This window comes from Acomys minous (assembly GCF_964271855.1).
Source record: "Acomys minous genome assembly, chromosome: 13".
Classification (NCBI taxonomy): Eukaryota; Metazoa; Chordata; class Mammalia; order Rodentia; family Muridae; genus Acomys; species Acomys minous.
In genome coordinates this window covers 37166245-37187657 of record NC_140495.1, presented here as the reverse complement: position 1 = coordinate 37187657, position 21413 = coordinate 37166245, and the positions used below count along the sequence as shown (strand labels likewise).

General features: G+C 43.4%; 1 protein-coding gene across 2 annotated transcripts in view; it reads left to right on the top strand.

Moving 5' to 3' along the window:
* Positions 1 to 3450: 3450 nt before the first annotated feature.
* The window catches only part of BCKDHB (branched chain keto acid dehydrogenase E1 subunit beta), a 180164-nt gene continuing 162201 nt past the window's right edge, over positions 3451 to 21413 (top strand). The window contains exons 1-3 of one of the 2 annotated variants that reach the window (XM_084753466.1): positions 3451 to 3717; positions 13737 to 13814; positions 14633 to 14701. In XM_084753466.1, the coding sequence (XP_084609592.1) occupies positions 3525 to 3717; positions 13737 to 13814; positions 14633 to 14701 (340 nt within the window). In that variant the 5' untranslated portion in view covers positions 3451 to 3524. The remainder of the gene's footprint in view (positions 3718 to 13736; positions 13815 to 14632; positions 14702 to 21413) is intronic. The other variant, XM_084753465.1, reaches the window with a different exon arrangement.

Genomic DNA, 21413 nt, shown 5'->3' with positions numbered 1-21413 from the left:
TTTAAACCTTTACTGTTAACATGGTATTTTTCATGAAAATTTGAGTCTTCTAACTCATTTTGTATTTATAATTGGTCAATTCTCTCTCTCTCTCTCTCTCTCTCTCTCTCTCTCTCTCTCTCTCTCTCTCTTGTGCTAATAGACCTGGCAAGCCTGTGTGAGACCAAATATTGGTGATATAATGGAGTTTCTATTTTGGATTGCCTATTACAGTTGCAATAATAACAAGGCTAATTCTGAGTTATCTGGAATAAATTCAGCAGTTTCTATGTGCAAAATAACTCTGCATATTGAGGGTCAGTATTAAGAGATGCAGGAAACTCTAATAATGCTATAAGAACTGCATACAGCTCTGATTTTTCAACTGAAGTATATGGACTTTGAATTACCTTGCCCATTTTGTCTGATGTGTAGCTTGTCATTCCCAACTTATCTGCATATGTATAGTATATAAGTGTTTTAGGAACTGGAGTTCATTGTACAATATGTGGGAGAATCCAATTGGTTCTTTTTATATAAACTGAAGACACTTGCTTTTAAGATATTTGTTGTTAATTTCTCTCAAATAGTTGCTATAAGGTATTTGCCAATCTTCATTGATTACCTATAATGGCATAATCTCAGCATTAGTACAAGGTACTACAGTTTCTGCTGGGCCTGTTCCTGACAAATGACATAATCTTATTCTACTTTTTTTTTTTTTTTTTTGGTTTTTTTCGAGACAGGGTCTCTCTGTGTATAGCCTTGCCTGTCCTAGACTCACTTTGTAGACCAGGCTGGCCTTGAACTCACAGTGATCCACCTGTCTCTGCCTCCTGAGTACTGGGATTAAAGGTGTGCGCTATCGTGCCCGGCCTCTATTCTACCTTTTATGATTAACTCAGAACCTTATTCTATGTAAGTCTTTATTTTTTTTTACTTTGTTGGTGTGTTAAGAAGAAACACTCCATAATAGTACTTTCCCTTTGCATAATGAGCCCATTAGGAGAATGGGTTCAAGGCAAAATAACCAAAATATAGTTAAGTTTGGGGTCTACGCGATCCACATATGCATCCTGCAGTCTTTGTTCTACCAGAGTTAACTCTCTTCCTGCTTCAGCTGTTAGTCATCTTGCACTGTTTAAGTCTGAATCTCCTTGTGGCTTTGGAAACAAATTTCTTAATTCGGGAGTAGTTAATCCAATGGTAGATCATAGCCAATTAATATCTGCCATTACTTTTTTGAAAATCATTAAGAGTTGGCAACTGGTCTGTACCTTTCAAGTTTCCCAGTCCTGGGTGCCACATGTGCATGCTTCCTGGCCACATGGAGGAAACATTTTCCTGTTCTGTACATGATAACTTGAGGGTAGTGGTACTCATCTGGTTCCATCTGCAAAGAGAGTCTTACCTTCTATATGTGGTCACTGGCCCAAAAGCAACGTGAGTCCTAACAGGAGTAGACTGAATAGGGAGTAATGTTCTGTGAGAGAAAATGACCCAAGAATCATTCTGAAGAAAGAAAAGCAACTTTGATGTGTCTCTTGGCTTCATCTCCGCAGGAGTTAGTCAGAATATCAAGAAAAGAGGGAAATCCATTCGAAGGATATTAAGGCATCTTGCAGCACCCAGGACTATGCCATCAGAAATTCCAAATGTACTCATTTTTTTCATATCCTTTTGGATTATAAAATTACTGGAAACTTCCAATTTTTGCACTTCCTAGAGGCATTGAAAGAGAGCCCAACTCCTCAAAAAGAATCTTCAGTTTCCCAAATTATGATCAATGCAATGTAGCGGAGGATGGGGCCAATGAGAGGCTCCCAGCACAAAAACAGACGTTTCTTTTCTCTCCCTAGAAGGCACTTCATTCTTCTATGCCCATGAGCCTTTGTTCCCATCTCATCTGTTTTGGAAGACTATCTTTCTCTCTACTCTGCCTGATGACTTCTAATTTTCTGTGTTCAGGTCTTCACTTACCTATGGAAGCATTATGACCTTCAAAAGCATGTGTCTCTTCATGCAGTTCTAAGTGCCTTATCACATTTGATTGTGTTATTGTCTAAGCGGTCTCCTTTGTGTGTGATTTTGACCATTTAAATCCCATTTCTATTCTGATCCCTTGCCTCTTAGCTAAATCAAAGCTCTGCTCAGAGGTCACCAATACGATGTAGCATGAGAGAAAGCTGGACAGATAGGAGTTGCTACGAGGCAAGATGGCTACAAGCACGTGGCTGTTGGACAGACTGCAGGAAGCGGAACCATCTGGCAGTCGTCACAGAGACAGAGGCACATGACGCAGAGACAGAGAAAGTATGATCTAAGGACCAATGACGAACTGAAGTGGGCAGCTGATGAAAGCACAAAGAGAAACTATCAATGCTCAAATAGAAATAAAACATCCCTCAATAGATCATGCTTCTGGATGAAAAGAGTTGGCACAAGTAGCGAGATAGACACACTGGATCAGCTCATGGAAACATAATAATATATACCCTTCCTGGACACGATTCAATCCTCAACCACAACCACTTTTATATACGGAGGAAAAAAAAATGTAAGAGGAGCAATGAAGACCTCGGAAATGGCTAGCTGCCTCCTCCCCTCTCTGACTCTAAAACACACACATAAAAGTGAGTGATATGAACTGTACATACAAAGCCACCAGCCCTACGTAGCCGTCTCAAGTGAAATTAAATAAAACTTAAGCCCTGCTAAGAAAAAAAAAATCACAAACACTTCAAGAGGAACGGGAGGAATGTTCCTTCCAGACTCTTCATTCTCTCTCAGTCGGTCTCCAGAATCCCCTTCCTCCCCCATCCCCCACCCCTGGAATCCTTCCTCTAGAATGTAGACATATTTTCTGTTTAGTCTTTGTGGTGTTTTATTTTTATAACTATCTTCTAACTCGTAGCCAGGGAAGATATATACTTTTTAACGATGGAATATTTTTAAACAAAGTTTACGAAGTAGATTATTTTAAATCTAAATTAGTTTCTCAAATTTTACACGTCTCTAAGTGACATGGAGTAAGATCAGGAAAAACAAAATCAATTAAAAAATCTATCTATTTATCTATCTATGTACCTACCTATCTATTATTTATGAGTGACTACTTTTCCAGGGATTCTAGGGCTTTTCTGAAACTTGAAACCAATGCTTGTCAGTGCAATCACGAGCCAGTTACTATCCTGCACTCAAGACTATGAGAAACACAGAAGGAAGTACAATTTTAAAAACGAAAAAGCTACTGAAAATGACACAGCCAGTCGCGGTGTGTGACAATGCAAGTCACGTAGCTGATTTGGGGTGGCTTCAGACCCAGGGACCACATCTCAGGCTGCCGGTGTGGTGGCACTGGGTAAGGCTTCCGTCAGCGGAGGCCGCCAAGTCACAACACAACGTCTCCATCCCCGCCCCTGATCTTCCACCTCCGATTGGTCGCTTTCATGGGTCCGCCCCCGGGAGCCGCCCAATGAGGAAGCCCGCGTAGCAGCTCCGTCCTCCCTGCCGGCAGCGTGGGCTGCGGCGCTTGAGACCCCGGGATGGCGGCGGTGACCACTGCGCGAGCCTGCGGGCTGCTGCGGCTCGGAGCTGCGGGAGCTGGGCGGCGGTGGTGCGGACTGCGCTCCGCTGGGCTGCTGCAAGGCTTCCTGCAACCCGGGGGCGAGGACGTGGCCCAGACGCGACGGGTGGCCCACTTCACTTTCCAGCCGGACCCAGAGTCCCTGCAGTATGGTGAGACCTGGCGATCTTCCCTCATCCCGGGTCTATCCCTGCTTTGCTCCAGAGTCTAGAACCTCCTGGGTTCGGGTCGGCTTGTGATCCTGTTGCTCTTTCTTGGTGACATTTCCCTTCGGATGCAGCCTCAGAGTACCTTCTAGATAGGTGAGAGGGCACTCTGTCTTCTGCGAGGCCCCGAGGGTGCAGAAGAGGTGTCCAAAGAATGCTCCCCCTGCTCCCCTTCCCCCCCCCCCCCCCCCCGCCCACCACCTGCCACCTTTTCTCTGAGTCTATCCTTGCTTTTCCATATCAGGACTTATATGTTACCTTGTCCAGGACTGGGTCACTAACTTAGGTGGGCTTCCGGTAAAGTAAAATACTTTTCCACCCCCCGCCCCCGCCCCTCAATTTGGAAGGAAAGTGTAAACCTAGGGAATGCATAATAGTATTGGATTTTCTCAAGGTCACGAAACAGGTTCTGACTAGAGATGGGAAAGAATCCAGACTTCTATTGAACCTAATACAGAGCTCCTCCTGGGCCCTGCTGCCACTTGGCCAAGCAGAGATAATCCTTGAGAGGTGGTGGGAATGGAAGGGCCTGGGGCAGGCTCCTCTTGTGTCGCCTTTGCTACTCTTTGCCTGTTTCTCCGGCAAGTTTTGTGTCTGTCTGCAGACTATCAGGAGAAAGCAAGGAAACCGATCCCGATTTCTTGTCTAATAACTTCTCCCACAAGCTGAGGCTGGCATTTTGGAAGCCTGTCTTTGCTTGCGAACAATCTGTGTGTATTTATTGAAAGCTTGCTGTTGGTGAAATTTGCATTCTTCATCTCATTTGGTTCACAGGACTAGTTTTATTTAATTTCACGTGAGGCAGGTCATGTTTTAATTTTTGCTTTGCACTTAGATAAGCTGAAGCTTTGAGGCTGATTATTCAAGAGTACACAAGATATAAATCCACGACAGATAGCTGCAAGGCTTGGAATCCAGAAAGCTGGATTTCAGACCTGCCAGTCTATGCAAGGCAGTAAAAGGCATTTAGAAATAATTTACTTATTGCCTCTCCAAGGTTTGTGAAATAGTAAATATTGGAAAGACGAAAAGCAGTTTATGTTTTCCCTCCCAACCTTCAATACTGGTTTCACAGAAAGGAAACTTTGGCCTAGTAATAGAGAAACAGAGCAGAGGTCTTCCTAATTCTTCCTTCTACAATTGTGAAATTACTAAGATCTGAGTGACGTCATGTCTCTATGTTGTCACTATACAAACAGTACAGGCAGCTGGGCGTGGTGGTGCACGTCTTTAATCCCAGAACTCAGGGAAGCAGAGGCAGGTGGATAGCTGTGAGTTCCCAACCAGTCTGTTCTATAAAGAGAGACCAGGACAGCCAGGACTACACAGAGAAATCCTGTCTCAAAAACCAAAGCCAATCAACTAACCAACAACCAACGAAACAAAACAAAAACAAAAACAAAAAACCCAACAAAACAACAACAACAACAAAAAACCTGGCTACCACAGCAGAACAAACCATTATGCTCATACTCCAGATAAAAGACGTAGTTTAGAAAAAAGTAAAAACGCGGTTGTACCACTCATGGTGAATGCTGGGAAACTTTCTGAGGTTCATCCTTCTTGCCTACTGTATTTTCCACAATTGTAGTATTAGTAACCAGTCCAACTTGCATCAGTTAGAAAAAAAATTTCCCAGAATGCTGTAGAGTACTGATGACCTTCTGTAGAGTTCAGGTGAGAGTCAGTGTCTTGAGTTTGGTCTTGTCCCTATCACTTGAGACTTTGAAGTCATCACTTCTGCAAGCCTCAGTTCTCCATAGTTATGGGATTAATGGTAATCCCATACTTCTTCAAAAAGAAAGGAGAGCTAAGGGCCGAATACAAATGTCACTAATATTTAACACAGTGTCTGCCATCTCGGGAGTACTAACTCAGTAAGGGGAAACATTCAATAGACTCTGTCATGCATTTGTTAGTTCCACAGTGTTATAAAAAACACAGATGGATACACCCCATGTATATGGCTCCCCTGCCTCCATGACAGAGCCCCCAAAGATTAGAGTTCTCACTCAGGAATATGAAGGGCTTAATGGAGCTTTTACACACCCAGTTCAAATGCCCAGTTTACACCTGGTTTGTATAAGAGTGTTTGGTGTATTAAGTGTGAGAGTATGCAAGAGTGTGTTAGGGGTTAATGCTGAAAATCTCAGTACACACTGTTGGGATTTTGTCCGAACCATTTTACCTTGTGTTTACACTTGTTTCACTTCTGCTGAGGAGCACTTTCCTATACTTTTGCTCACTAGTTCATGCTTTTTTGTGACTTGAATACTCCTTTTAAAATTCCCTTTATATTCTAAAAGCTGTGCCCTTAGTTTTTTCTCCTGTTGATGCTAACACTCCATTATTAATTGCTTTTACCCAGGTGTTGTAGGCATCAGTCTAGTGTCAAAGTAATCATGTGGGCTCAATGGTATTATGTTTATTGTACAGGGGAGGCAGTTGAGGCTCAGAGATGTTTGTGGCCTTCTCAAGAGTGGCAAAGGGCAAAGCCAGCTTTTTAACCCCATTGTGTCTGACTCTTAATGTCTTGTGAAGAGTTTTATGTGCTGAAACTTTGAATATTGCAGCTGTTAATGAGGATACCGACTCTGCCCTGCACATGCTCTGTGAGTGCTTCCTGTTCATCAGTGTTGTTTGATTTCACATGGAAAAGGGACTGCTTCAATTGGTGGCCACGATCAACTTTGAGTAGGTAACTTTTAAGCTGCACAGTGAACTGGGGACAAAGACTTAGCCTGCAAAGAACATGGGAGCATTGTTTTTCAGGCAGAAAAAAGATGGAGTAGGTCTAAGGCCCCTTGTAGGCTCATCCTGTGTTGTATAAATAGAGAAAATCTCTGTGATTGGGATGTTTTGGATAGTGGAGTGTGAAGGTCTCCTGATGATCAGGGGTAGAGCGAGGCCTTTTCGTTCACAGGGATCATCTTTTTCTCAGTACTATAGGGGCGGAAATAGCACGAATAAAGCCAGAGTATCATGATGTTTATTTGAACAACGGGAAGTGAGTTTATTTGGAAAGAAAAGGAAGACGAAGTTTGGGGAGAGAACATATCACTTGCCTGCTGTGGACCTCGTACTGTGATGGGCGCACTGCACTTAGGTCAAATTCCGTGGGGCTGTGGGAGGCCAACATTTATTTCTAGGAGGCAAGTGATTGAGATGTGCTCATTTTGTTAGAAGTGTTAGTCGGAGGTTTTGCTGGATGTGTAGTGAGGGGCTCAGAGGTCAGCTTTGAGTACTGTCATTGCCCCAGTGAGAGGGTATAATTGAACTTTGAGTGCCAGTGGGTGGCAGTAATTTTGGAGATGCTGACCCAGTTTTGCCCTGTTTTAACTGTGGGTGCTGGGGGAGGGTGTTGAAGATGGTATACTCATTCGTAGCAAGGGAGGTTAAAAGGGTGATGTGGCACTTAAGGAAGGATGCATTTTTGGCTCATGGTGCAAGGGTAGAGTTCTTCATGTTGGGCATGTCATGGTGGCAGGAGTCTGAGGAAGCTCATCATGGTACATCTCAGGCAGGGAGCAGAGTGAATGGATGCTGGTCCTCACTCATCCTTTTCTCCTTTTCATGCCGTCCAAACCCCAGGCCCAGAACTGGTGTTGCTGGCCGAGAGGGCGGATCTTCACACCTCACTTTCCCTCCTCTGGATGACCCCTCACAGACATGTCTTGAGGCCTGCCTCCTAAGTGATTCTAGGTTTAGTCAGGTGGACAGCTGGTACAAATGAGGATAAGGTGCCAGGACCATGATGCAGGCAGGGGATTCTGGAGGTGGATTCCCATGTTTGGAGAAAGGGAGAAGATAAGGAGACTTAATTTTTTATCATGGTTTGAAGTATTCGTGTTTGTAGTAGTTCATTCAGTACTGACATTCAGGCTGGTTGTCTGTCTGAATGTCCGTCTGCCATTGAAACAACTTGATGGCAAAGTTGGGAATCCCCCGAGGCTGGGCAGTTTTTACTTTGACCGGTTGGATTTGGTATTGCCCAAAGCGTGACCCTGTGAGACAGGACTGAGGTGGAGTTCATGTTGTCATCCATGCTTTAAGAATGAAGGAGCTGAGATACAAAGGCATTACGTCTCCGTTAAATGTAAGAGGTGGGGCCATGTGCCCTTTCAAAGGACACAGTCTCAGCCTGGCTGCCAGGTGACGCTGCTTCCTGCGTGTCTCTGCGGGGACTGACCCTTGCCTCTCACGTCCTTTACCACCCTCAAGTTTCTTTTATCGTTCAGGCACTTGATTATTTTTATTAATCTCAGTTTTGATCTTGGCATTCCAGAGGCAGTATCACCCAGAAGTTAGGAGCTGTGGGTTTGTGCTATTCCTTCCCTCCTCCCCTCACTCCTCCCTTCCCTCCCTTCCTCCTTTATTCTTCCCTCCTCTCTTTTAAAGAGACATTCTTACACTCTAGCCCAGGCTGGTCAAGAAACCACTACAAAGCTCCAGCTGGCCTCAAACTTATGGTGATCCTCTTGCCTCAGCCTGTCAAGTGCTGGTATTATAGGTGTTAGCCAGCATATGCCTGAGTTTTATTCCTCCCTTGACAGCTTTGCATTATCACATTGTCTGTGCTCATTAATCTATGTACCTATATTTTACTGCCCTCCTCTGTATTGTGCGAACCTAGTGATGTGATCCATGTAGGTGCCCAACAGCCGGGTTGTAGAATAAGTCTCAGGTAGGAGAAAGAGGCACTAGATACTAACCAGGAGTGGGAACTCTGACCATTGCCCACTTGATAGATATGACCTCACAGGTTTTTCACAATGATCCTGTACATTAGATGTCGTTGTTTTTGTTTTTATAGAGGAGGAGACCAAATGTCAGCAGCTTAAGCAGCTTTCACTAAGGCACACAGAATAAATAATGTAGCAGACCCCAGGCGAAGCCTGCCTTAGGCTGTTGTATGCGCTGCCTGCATCACAGCGAGTTACACGTTACATCCCGGCTTCTCTGTGTTCCAGGGCCCTGCAATTGTGCGCATGTGTGAGCTTGTGAACTAATTCATTCCACCATCCTTATTTCTTTATGGGTGCTTTGCCTCTTGCCATGGCTCTGTTCTCCTGGAATTTGATGTCTGGGTAGAAAATAGCAAGCAAGAGTATAGTTAAGCCAATACCTACTACAGTCAGTGACTGTAGTAATGCTCCAGTGCTAAAAAAGGATAAGACAGATCAGTCTTGACTCCCAAGATGTTTAGCCAAGGCTCTAGAAATGTACCCAGAGGTGTGAGAAGGGAGTTCTGGCTGGAGGGGGTTCATGTGTGTAGCTCTGAGGCAGCAGACAGCTTACATAATGGGGCTGAGAAAACTTTAGTGGTGAACCTTGGGACCAGTGATGCAAAACAGGACAGTTCAGGCAGGCAGGTATGGGAGTCAGCAGGACACTTTGGACATGCAAGGAGTAAGTATTACTCTAGTGTGGCCAGAGGTCTTTGTAGGGCGTTCCATAGGGGAGTCATATGAGGTGGCTTGCTTCATCCGCTGGGCCTGCTCTGGAACTCACTCCGTTGACCAAGTTGGCCTTGAACTCAGAGATCTACCTGCTTCTGCCTCCCCAGTGCTGTGATTAAAAATCTGGGTGTGGCAAGGGATTATGTGTAATCCCAGTTCAGGAGGTTGAGACAGGAGGATCCTAGGGCTATCTGGACAGTCAGTGTAGCCAATTGGTAAGCTTTTAGTTCAACGAGGGGCCCTAAAAAACAAGGCAGAGCAGGTGTAGTTGCATATTGCCTTTAATGTCAGCACTTGGAGGTCGAGGAAGGTGGCTCTCTATGTGTTCGAGGCCAGCTGGTCTCTGTGGTGAATTTTGGGCTAGCTGGGGCTACAAAGTGTCAACAAAACAAATCAACCTCCCCCCCCCCCCAAACCCTCCAAAACCCAATCAAACAACAAAGGAGAGAGCAATAAATGAAGATATGAGATGTTAACCTCTGGCTTTCATAGATACCACACAGGCACGGAGACACACAATTGGATTTGTAGAGCCTTTTGCTTTTTTTTTGTTCTTGTTAATTTTTGATATTGGTGAGTGAAACAATGCGTGCATGCTGGGAAGGCTTTTTATTGGGCTGTAGCCAAGCGCTTTCATTTACATTATAGTACAAAGTGTGTGTGTGTGTGTACACTTGCATGTGTGCCTGTCTGCCTGTGTCTGTGTGTGTCCACTTTTAGGTTCTCATTATAGATGGTTGTGAGCCACCATGTGGTTGCTGGCAACTGAGCTCAAGACCTTTGGAAGGACAGTCAGTGCTCTTAACCTCTGAGCCATCTCTCCAGCGCGCCCTCCACGGCCAGCTTTGGGTTCTCTAGAATCTTAAGTTGTGGGTAGATATTTGGGGATTAGATAAGGGCACAAAACAGGCAAATAGAGAGCAAATCCAGAAGAGTAGAGTGTGCGGTGGCTGCGGCAGGGTGCTCTTAAACTCGAGGCCAGCTACACAGCGAGGATAGAAAATGAAGACGTAGCCGTGAGTCGTGGTTTCTTCTGTACCGCCTGTGCGTCAGCTTTAAAAAGAATTGAAAGTAGACGCTGCTATATCAAAATTGTCATTTATAACTTGTAATAGTACTGGAGAGTTACTCCCAACCTAAACGGTACAGTCTTTCACAAAAATAGCCATTAGTGAAAATATAGCTTGTGTCCTGATGTGGAAACATAAATAATTTGGAAGTTATTTCCCATAAGGTGAGGCAAGTTTTTATAGGGTTGAGAATACATTCTAGGGCAGCCCTTATGGAGCCTAGGGTGGCCTCGAACTCACAATCCTCCTGCCTCGGTGTTGTATCATTTTTTTAAACTCTTTTTTTCTAGTAAAAACTTGCTGAGCAGCCATGTGATAAGATGAATCAAGAGGGTTGGGGGTGGAGCGCAAAGGCGGATCACGTGACTAGCATGTGGGCTGGGCTCCCTAGCTCCCGGAAGAGAAGAGGTCTTGTGGGGGCATTTGCTATTAATTCACAATTAAGGTGAGAACAGTATTATCTGTTAAGGCATTCTTATTCTCCCTTGGTTCTTAACTATGAAAATCCTAATAAAGAAGCAAAAATATTACCTTATTACATGCCTGAGGTAGGCTGTGTTATTGTCATTTAGGAAAGTTTATCCTAAACTGTTAGGTTTTGACCCACTAAAAACTTTAAGAGAGCATATATAGGTCTTCTAGTTAATGTTAGCTGTCAACTTGCCATAGCCGGGTGGGATTGCTGCTATCAGATAGTGTCCTGTGGGCAGCCTTGCGGGGGAGGTATTGTCTTGATTGGTAATTGCTTTAGAAAGCTGAGCAGGTGGTCCAGGATTGTATAAGGAATCTAAAGAGCAGTGTGTAAGCAGCTTTCCCTCTGTGCTTCCTGCCTCAGCTTGACTTCCTGCCCAGCTTTCCTCGGTGGTAGACTATAAACTGTTAGATTAAGCAAACATTTCTTCCCTGGGTTGCTTTTGGTCATGGCGTTTATCATGGCAACAGGAAAGCAAACCAGGACAATAAGATACAGACCGATTTAAGGAAGATAACCATCGAAGGATACAACTGTAGCCTGAAGGAAAATACTTTATGAAGTAATACTTCTGGACGTTTGGTGTGATTGTGTGTTCTTTGACGTGGCTGAGATAATGGTGAATTCTTACTGTCTTCAGAAACAAGTGTGTAAACAGGCCATTATTCTCGCTGCAGAGAGAAGCCAGGTATTTTATTTTTTTAATTGAAAAATAAAATAATTCATATTACATTTCAATTGCTATCCCATCCTGTGCATCCTCCCATTCCTCCCTCCCTCCCGCTTTCACCCCATTCCCCTTCCCTATGACTGTGACTGATGGGGACCTCCTCCCCTTGAATATGATGCTAGGGTATCAAGTTTCTTCTTGGTAGTCTGATATTCTTCCTCCGAGTGCCATCTGGTCTCCCCATCAAGGGGACATGGCCAAATAAGGGGCACCAGAGTTCGTGTGAAAGTCAGTCCCCGAGAAGCCAGGTCTTCTGATAGGGGGCTGCCAGGGCCCGAAGCTTGGGTATGCAGCAGTATCGACCTGATCAAAGAGACACCCAAGGTCAAGCCGACCACGCATGCCCGAGGCCAGGCTGAGAGGACAGTGGAAGGCTTCAGGATGGTGGAGGTCCGAGCTCAGTGAGGGGGCTGGTGGGCTAAGGAAGAAGAGGAAAGGGTGAGCGGCAGCACTTCATGGTCCGAGGTTTGAAGCCAACAGCAAGAGCTGTTACGACCCATGCTGGCAAGTAGACCATGACGCTGCCTCACATTGTTACGCCCAAATTTTGAGAGACTCCCTGAACAGACCACCCAAGAGCTGAGTCCAAATGCAATGGCAAGGAAGTCTTTATTGCAACTTTGAACCCCGGGCCACCCCTCCCATGCGCTGGCACGGCAGATGCACAGAAGTGGCCTCGAGTCTTAGTTGAGAGGGTTTTTTTTTTTTAATAGGTTTTAGACAAAGAAATGGATTTTACAGTATATGATTGGATGACATTTGGGCAGAAAAGCTGCAAGCAGGAAATTACAAGCCTTGGTGTTTCATGGTTGGGTAACAGGTGTAGGGACAAGTTGGCCTATAGAAAAGATTGGTTGTAGTAGTCACGAGGGTATTAGGAACTTTGGCCTGGCTTCTCCTAATTGGTTCTTGCCATGTGCCAGACCACCTGCTGGTCAGCTTGACCAGCAGAGAGTAGATTTGGACTTTCCCAAGGTGAGCTGATTGTGTTGCTTGGGAGCATTCTTCAGTTTAGACTAGTTTGTAGTTTTTCTGGAATCTGGGTTCAGCCCTTGGCTAGGTTTAACACAAAATGGAGTTTCTTTTTCAAAATGGTGTTTGTCTGGTCCCTTCAACATGAGGTGACTAATCAAGCATGGAGGTTGGAGGGACAGTGGCCAGAGTCGGGGTACTGGAGGGGGATAAAGTGCTGAGGTAAGGTTGGGGTCTGCTTCTCAGAAGTTTCCTGTGAAGTCTGTCTGTGCTCTGCATGCTGCTGGAGAGGAGGGGGCCTAATGTCCCAGTGACTGTCGGCCTTGGCATGTGTGCTTTTGCTTTGCCCAAAGCTCCAAAGTCACGGTTGTTCTTAATTTGCAACATTAGGAATTCTACCAGATACAGCTTTCACTGTGCCACTCGGAGTAATGACATTGACAGGGTCATGAGCAAAGCTGGACCTAATGACCAGTCGCTAGCTTTCACTCTGCATCTAGGGATTATCAAGCATATTCTTTGAACATCATTTTTTTTTTTTCAGTAATATTTGGTGAAGATGTTGCCTAGGGTGAAGTCTTCCAGGGCACTGTTGGTTTATGAAACCCTGTCTTATGTTCCTTACCTTTAATTGCATTGTCCAGCCCCTCCCAAAGCCTACTTATGGAGACAGGTATTGGCCTGTGGACATTTTAACTAAGCAGTAGGACAGCAGGAAGGACTGAGTCTGACATGTTTAGGGAACAGATTATAGTACTGTTCAAGCACCAACGGTTCTGTACACCAAAGTTTATCTTTAGCCTTCCTTACTGTTTCATGGGCTATGGCCATTTGCTGCTGTCAGCAGTTTCAACCAAGGCCACACTGGTCATGTGACTTCTTTAGGCCTTTGGTTCACAACACCTGTCTTGGGCACTTTTTAAAAATAATATGCTCTGGCTCCCACTTGCTCCTTTTCTACTGAAAGTTGTAGCTGTTATCTACAGATACCTCACCATCTGGTTGTTTCCCTCCGTTTGTTCACTTTTCTGTACATTGTTTAGTGTCCATAGGGAAGAGTCCCCTTCCCACCTCTGGCGGCTTACTGTATTTGTACCTTTTAGAGATCTGGCTTCTCTATGATTGATTCTGTACCTTTCAGTCCACTTTTCTTTTCTTTTGTTTTTAAACCATTTTATAATCAACTTTTAGGAAACTGGTTATGTTTTACATATGTTATAGGTTTTTTTTTTTTGATACAATCTAACTTTATTTTTTCACAGGGCAAACTCAGAAAATGAATCTCTTTCAGTCAATTACAAGTGCCTTGGATAACTCATTGGCCAAAGACCCCACTGCAGGTAAGCTTAATGCGAGTGTGCATGCAGCTTTGCTCCTTCTGGAATTGGAGCTCTGAGGAAATCATCACGGCAAAAGGATCTGCCTGCTGTGTTAGCACACGTTTATCTCACTCATTTCTGATATGCTCTGTATGTCTTTGTTAACCTGCTCTTCACATCGTGTCCGGACCCTTAATTATATATTGCTTTCTGACTGACACCTGTTGGCTCCTACTGTTTGTCTAGTGTATAGGAAAAAAGAGGAAAGGCCTCTTTCTTTAGATACTTATATATAGCATAAAGATGTGCTTTGTATAATTTATCCTTGATTTTACGTTGAACTTGTTAATATTTTTAGAAATAATAATTTTGGTATGTGTGTTTTTAAAATCTTTCTTTTTTTCCACCTTCAGAGATAGGGTTTCTTTGTGTCCTGGACTCATTTTGTAGACCAGCTGGCCTTGAACTCACAGAGGTCCCCCTGCCTCTCTGCCTCTCCAAATCCTGGGATTACAGGTGTGTACCACTGTGCCAGACTAAAATCAGTTTTTGAATTGCTTTTGCTGTGTCTTTAAAGTTTGGTTGACTTTATATACACATGCATATTTATATGTGTACATATATGTATGTGCATGTGTGCACATTTATACATTATACATATACAGGATTATGTTTATATATTTATACATGTATGTATGATTTATATAAACATATGTATGTTTGTACTACACAGACATGAATTTGTAGCATAATTTCAAATCTAATTATTTAAGTTTCTTATTTTTATATGACTTAAATTTGGGGATTACTAAATATGTTCTTTGAACATCATTTTTCAGTAATATTTGGTGAAGATGTTGCCTTTGGTGGAGTCTTCCGATGCACAGTTGGTTTACGAGACAAATATGGTGAGTTATTAGCTATATAAACAGCATTCAGTAGAATATTTACTCCAAGATCTTGGGACGATAAAACAAGTCTATAACATTGCTGTGTTATCATTTGGCTGGGTTCCTTTTATTTTGGCAACATCCTACAGCATTCTATGGCCTGGATTTCTCTAAATCTGTTCTAACTAGAATCCTCTAATGTAGTTTATATAAACACAAATTTGCACACCACCCACCCAAACAGTTCATGACATGGATTGTCACTTCATTCATCTAGGCAAGAACCTTGGGCTTCCTCTTGCCACTTGCCTTAGCCAAGCTGAGCCCTGTTGTCTCTAATTCAAGATTTGCCCGTGTATCTGTGCTAGTAAGAGTGTATATTTGCTGCTGCCGGTGGCGGGTATTTGTTTTTTTATCACAGCATTGGTTCACATGGTTGTGGGGATTTGGCCAGTCTATAGGGAAACTCAGGCAGGGTTCCAATGGTTCAGTCTTGAAGCCAAATCATCTTCATTTGGGAAACCTCAGATTTAAAACCTTAGGATGACCAGCGAAAGCCCTGTCCATGCTGTGACATTCCTCTGCTTTACCTAGAACCCCTGACTTCAAAGTTGTTCCCAGATAACACACATCCCTGCAACAGTGTCTAGAGCTGTGTGTGACTAAGCAAACAGCTTTATGACTTGGCCATGTTGCTGTCAAGTCCACCAGCCTGTAGCCGCCTCCCTGACTCTTTCTTCACATGTCCCTTGCATGGCACGTATGTCCTCACTACCTGCTTCTTCCATTGACTTTTCCCTCAGAGATGGAGCCGTCAGGCTGTGCTTTGGTTGTAGCAGTGCTCATCGCTCTGACATGCTAATGGCTGTGTTTCTACCCTTACTGTTGGGATGCCTTCCTGATGCCTCATGGTTAATTGTTTTAATTCTTTTTTCATGCTTACCTAATCTCAAGGAGAGGAAAGCAGGTACATGTAGGCTTAGGAGGCATTGCTCTTTGTCATCTGTCCTGGAGTGCTCAGGTGTGTTCTCGATGGGCAGTGAGGTCCTTTAAGAACTTTAACACAGTTACTGTGTTCCCCTGTTACACCACTCCCGAGGCATCATGTTCCATGTGATGTATTGAGAACACTCAACATGTCCTTTTTTTTCTACTGCTCATAAAAGGGTTCCAATCCCTGTGTGCTGTGTGTTCTGTGAGCTGCTGAGAGACAGAAAGAGACGGTCAAAAGGCTGTCTTCCATCCCGCACAAACCTAGAAACTTTTAGCTCTTTAGGGGGTGGGGGGAAGAAATGTTTTCTATAATTGATTTCGGAGAAATACATGTACATTGTAGACTATTTCAGGAAGTTAGGAAAACACAAAGGAAGAAGTATACATTGCTCAGATATTTCCCAGGATAATCACCTGGGCACCTCTGAATACTTGTATGTCTGGAGCTTATTTCAATAGGTTTATATCTGTTAATAATTAAAATGCAGGATTATGCTTTCTATGATTGGTGTGTTCTCTGTGTGGTGTGGTAGCATGCTGCCAAGGGCAGCCCCTTTTTGTATGACTCAGTGTGATGTGTCAAAGCTGGGGAGCATTTTCCTGGTTCCTCCTACAAGGTCACATGTGTGATTCTTTACTGAATCCATTCTGTATGGGGCATTTTATCTGTGTGATCTGCTGTTGACACACTAACAACTTCTATTTCTTTTTTTTTTTTTAATGTGGGCACTTCACAGTTTATTTATTAGTGTAATATCAGCAACAGTAGCACAAGTATAAAGTGAGGAAGGCAGTCTAAATATGAGAAAATTGAATTTCAGAGGGAGTAAGTTATATATACATCAGCCAGGTGGCCACAAATAGTGTGCAGATGACCATAGGCATAAATCACTGACAAAGCTGCCACATGAAGCTTAAGAACTCTGTGCATTCAGAAAAAAATGGTTTATTGATTTGTTTGTTATTGTGTGTGTGGAATGCTCATGGCCAGTAGGTGGCAGCCTGTGCTTTGCAATGAGAGCTGGTCCTCTGGGCTTTGTACTGGTCTGGAACTGTAGCCAAGTAATTTGTATTCCGTCAGGAAGTTAAAGGTTGAAGTTGTGCAGGTTTACTGCTGTAGCATTAGAAAGCTGGATCCTGCTTCGTATTAAGAGAAAGGGCTGCGTGATTAGAGGCCATGCTAAAGAAAATCTACAGGCCTGTTTTGTACTCAGATGGCCAGGATGAGTGAGCCTTTAAAAGCATCAAACTGTTTCTCTTTCCCTTCCCTGTCCTTGGATAGAACAAACCGAGTGCCTTGGAAATTAAAAGCAATAGAATGATATGTCTCTAGGAATTCACTGTGCAGTGAATGGCAGCTTTGACCTCCGTGGGCTCTGAGGTCTGTTGCTCAGCAGCATCAGGTAGAGCTAGCAGGGGAGCGAGGGACGAGGGAGTGGTTTATGTTAAGTGGCTGTGGGGGAAGTTGTGCTTTTCTGTTGAAGGTCACATGCGTATGCAACAATCTCCTCTGACACTGTGTGTGAGGTGTATGTGTTCCAATGAGACCGGTCTCTGCATTTTAGCTGAATTTTTCCTTTTAAATATATTTGTTAAATCAGCATGCAAAATAGTTTTCGTAATGTTTTTTGTTTTTTCTTTCTCTTTTCTTTTTTTTTTTTTTGAGACAGAGTTTTTCAGGGTATCTCTGGCTGTTCTGGACTCATTTTGTAGACCAGTCTGGCCCCGCCTGCCTGAACCTCCCTGAGTGCTGGGATTAAAGGCATGGGCTACCATGCCTAGCTCTTGATGGCATTTTTATACATTCTTAGTTTTGGTTGATTCTGTTTGTCTTCCCCACCTTTGCTGCTCTCCCTATTTCACTGCCCTTGCTCCTGCTTATACCCTCCCCCCATTAGAATTCTCACGTCTACTTTCATACCACAGGTGTTCTGTTACTCTCTCCCCCCACAGCTCTCCCCCCTCTCCCCCACCCCCTCATGGCCCACTTTGCAGTTTTCTGGCCTCTACTGAAAGCCCATCCAATGTACACACACACATCCAACTACTAAAGCTATGCGCTGTGTAGTACCATTCTGCACTGCTCTAAGTATTGCTGTGCGGTTCTTAGACTGTCTTTGGCCCACTGACTGCAGGAAACTTAGGTGGGAAAGAGAACTTGAAGCGGTCCCCTGCCCGAACAGCTGCCTCTTCTCAGGCCCCGAAGATTTTTCCATTACCGCATCCAGCCCTTTATACTCGTGCGTGCGGCTGCCATAGCAGCTTGGGAAAGCCAATGTAACTACTTAGTTGTTTCCTTCTTCTAAATACCACTGAAATTGTATAACCAAATACCGTGGGATGCTGAAGTTGGTAGGGCAGTCGTGGGGGAGAGGGAGAATGTTCATCTGCAACATGCCTGTGTTTGCAAGTTGGCTTTTGGGGTCAGGCCTCATTGGTAGGGTGAAGAGGGAAGGCCAGGGGAACCCCATGGCTTTTCTAGACACTTGCAGGCAGTCTTGTGTGCTTTCATCCGATCTCGCTCATGCATTGCTTCCTGAGTGACCTCAGGCACTGTTAAATACTATTTTAAAGAAGTGTATTTCCCAGAATAGTAAGCTCCAAGCCTGAGAGGTTATATGCACAGCTTTTTGACAGGTCTCATACTTTTATCTGAATTATGATATTAATATCATCAGCAGAGTAAATGGTCTTCTGCTATGTATTCCTACTGTGGAGAGGCTCGTTGGACCGATAGCCATGCTTTTAAATTTAGTGTCAGGCCTCCACTGAAGAGTGGTGGTCAGTGAGGTGAGGATTTGGTGTCTAGAAAACTAAGCACATTCTGCTAATGCCATACAAAAACACGAATTCTTTGAATAAATGGAATATATTATTTGTTTTTCCTATTGAGATATGTGTGTGTGTTTATCAGTTTCTTATGTTTTTCTTCATTTGATGGGATTACTCTCGGAAATAAGATGAAATCTTGTTAATCCACACTTCATTTGGATTGACATGTTTTTTTTGTTGTTGTTGTTGTAGTTGCTCTTTTTAATCAATTTTTATTACAAATGACCTCTTTAGAATCTACTATAATTCGGATTGTCAGAAGTGGCCGCAGTATTTTAATTTCTCAAATATCAAGTGAGTATCCTCTTAACTGTACTTTGAACAGTGGCTCAACAAACAGTGTTTAAGAGGGTGAGCTACTTAGTGTTGTATAGCATAGCAGAGCTGGAGAGAAAGAACAGTTGTGTGTAGTCTGGAGACTCTTGGCTCAGTGGGTCGGAGGCTGAGACGCCCCATCTGTCTGTCCATCTATTATAAAAATCCACAGAAATGGAAGTTCTGAAAGGTTAGTCATTCCAAGTGGCCAATGGTGAGTGTATTAGCAGTTCCTCTACAAAAAAAAATTACAAATGGAAGGAGTTGTAACTTTGAGTGGTGGCATACACCTTTAATCTCGGCAGGTAGAGGCAAGTCAGACAATGGGATCTCTGTCTCTGTCTCTTTCTGTCTCTCTGTCTGTCTGTCTCTGTCTCTCTGTGTGTCTCTGTCTCTGTGTCTCTATCTCTGTCTCTCTGTCTCTGTGTCTGTGTCTGTGTCTGTCTGTCTGTCTGTCTGTCTGTCTGTCTCTCTCTCTCTCTCTCTCTCTCTCTCTCTTCTCTCTCTCTCTCTCTCTCTCTCTCTCTCTCTCTCTCTCTCTCTCTCTCTCTCTAACACACACACACACACACACACACATTAGGAGTGGGAGAAAATATAAGAAGTGAGTTGTGGAGCTGTAGAGCTTCAGTGTATGTATGCCAGCTCAGTTGAGAGAGGGCTTGCCTAGCACACAGGAGGCCCTGAATTCAATCTCCAGTCCTTCACAGACCCATCCCATCACGGGAGGTGGAGGCAAAGTCATCCTTAGCTACTTCATGAGTTTGAGTCCAACCTGGTTGACATGAGATCATGAGCTCCTGTCAAAGAAAAAAAACAAAAAAGAAAAAAAAAACCAAAAACCAAAAAACAAAAAACAAAAAAGAAAAGAGAAGAAATAGGACTTCTAGTTCAGCACAGCTTAAGATTTCTTATTTATGTGTGGAGTGAGGAACACTAACAGCAGCTCATCTTAAAAAGTTTGAGAACCTCCCCCCCCAAAAAAGTTTGTGAACTCTGCCTTTTTTCTGAACTTTTTTTTTTTGAGTATATTAAGCCGTTTTGCTGGCAGCTGCTACTTTCACCTTTTTTTCCCCCTTAATTGATTAAACACTAAATGTTAGAGCTGTCGACAGGTGTTCTCTTTGACATTTTAAGCATCACGAAGAATGTGATGCCCTTAAGCCAGTTTTTCTCAGCCTTATTTGATGGTGGCACAGTTTTAAAATTTTCAAATGTGAGTGTGAACAGGAGCTTGGAAGAAAAGCCTGAGATCAGAGTGACCAGGCAATGATTTGTGATAATACAACGTTGACTCCTAGATCTTTGAAAACAATTTAGAAATAGAAAAACAAGACTTTGTATTTCATGAAAAGCCATATGTTAAGGTCTTTTACATTTTCAAGGATGACATGCCTTGTATCCTTGTCTGTGAAGTATGTCACATGTCTCTTTAGGCATGACTTTGCTACAGTAACCTCCTAGACCTAGACCAGGGCCTCTCAATGTCTTCCTTCATGCTGACACATTTTAACAAATGAAAGTATTGTTTGTTACTTTGTAGTATAGTATGCTCTAAATATTCTTAATTATTTCACTTTTCTCTTTTTTTGACTTTTTATGTATTCAGAGTTGCTTGACTCAAGCCTAGTCTTTGATATAAGACTTTTTCACATTATCAATCATTTAGCCATAGATCCTGGAGTCAGGTGGGGTCGGGGGATATCTGTTTCCTTTCGTGAAGAGTAATTATAAGGCTTTAAACTTTAGATAAAGTTAGGGCTAGAGCTTACTGTTAGATGTTTGCCTAAGAGTGAGGCCCCAAGATGAGCCATCAGCACCACAAACAAGAACAAATGAAAAAAAAAAAAACCCAGCCCAAATACATTGATTTATTAAAAAAAAAAAAAGGGTCTCCCTATGTAGTCCTGACTGGCCTTGAACACCTTATGTAGACCAGGCTGGCCTCAAGCTCACAGAGATCCACCTGCCTCTGCCTCCTGAGTCCTGGGGATTAAAAACATGGCCTACCATGTCCGGTAATATTTTAAGAGAGACGTAACATAAAATAACACTCACCAAAAAGACAAATTCTATTGACCTGAATAGCTGCTTAGAGCCACCATGTTGAACGGCACATGACTGCCTGCCATTCCTGGGTATGGCTGCCCTGTATGCGAAGATTAGGGAATGGTGGTCTTAGCTACTCTTCTGTGTCTTGCACTTTACTTTCAGTCCCCAATTCCATATCTATGGCTGCAAGAACCCTTCTAGAAGAGATTTCCATTTAGAAATGAGAATATAGCCATTTTTAAGACACTTGCAGTTTGTGAATTTAACACATTAAAAAATATATATATATAGTGATGGGTTAAGAGAGATGGCCCACTGGGTAAGGGAGCACTTGCTGCTCTTCCAGAGGACCCAAGTTTGGTTCTGGCACTGATGTTACATGGCTCACAACTGCTCATAGCTCCAGCTCGGGAATCTGATGCCCCCTCTGGCCTCTGAGAATACCTACCCACACACATCTGGAAAACATACACTTAACAAAAAACGTTTTTTAGAAAGGCCAGTATTTGTTTATTCTTCACCCTTTTGGTTTTTTTTT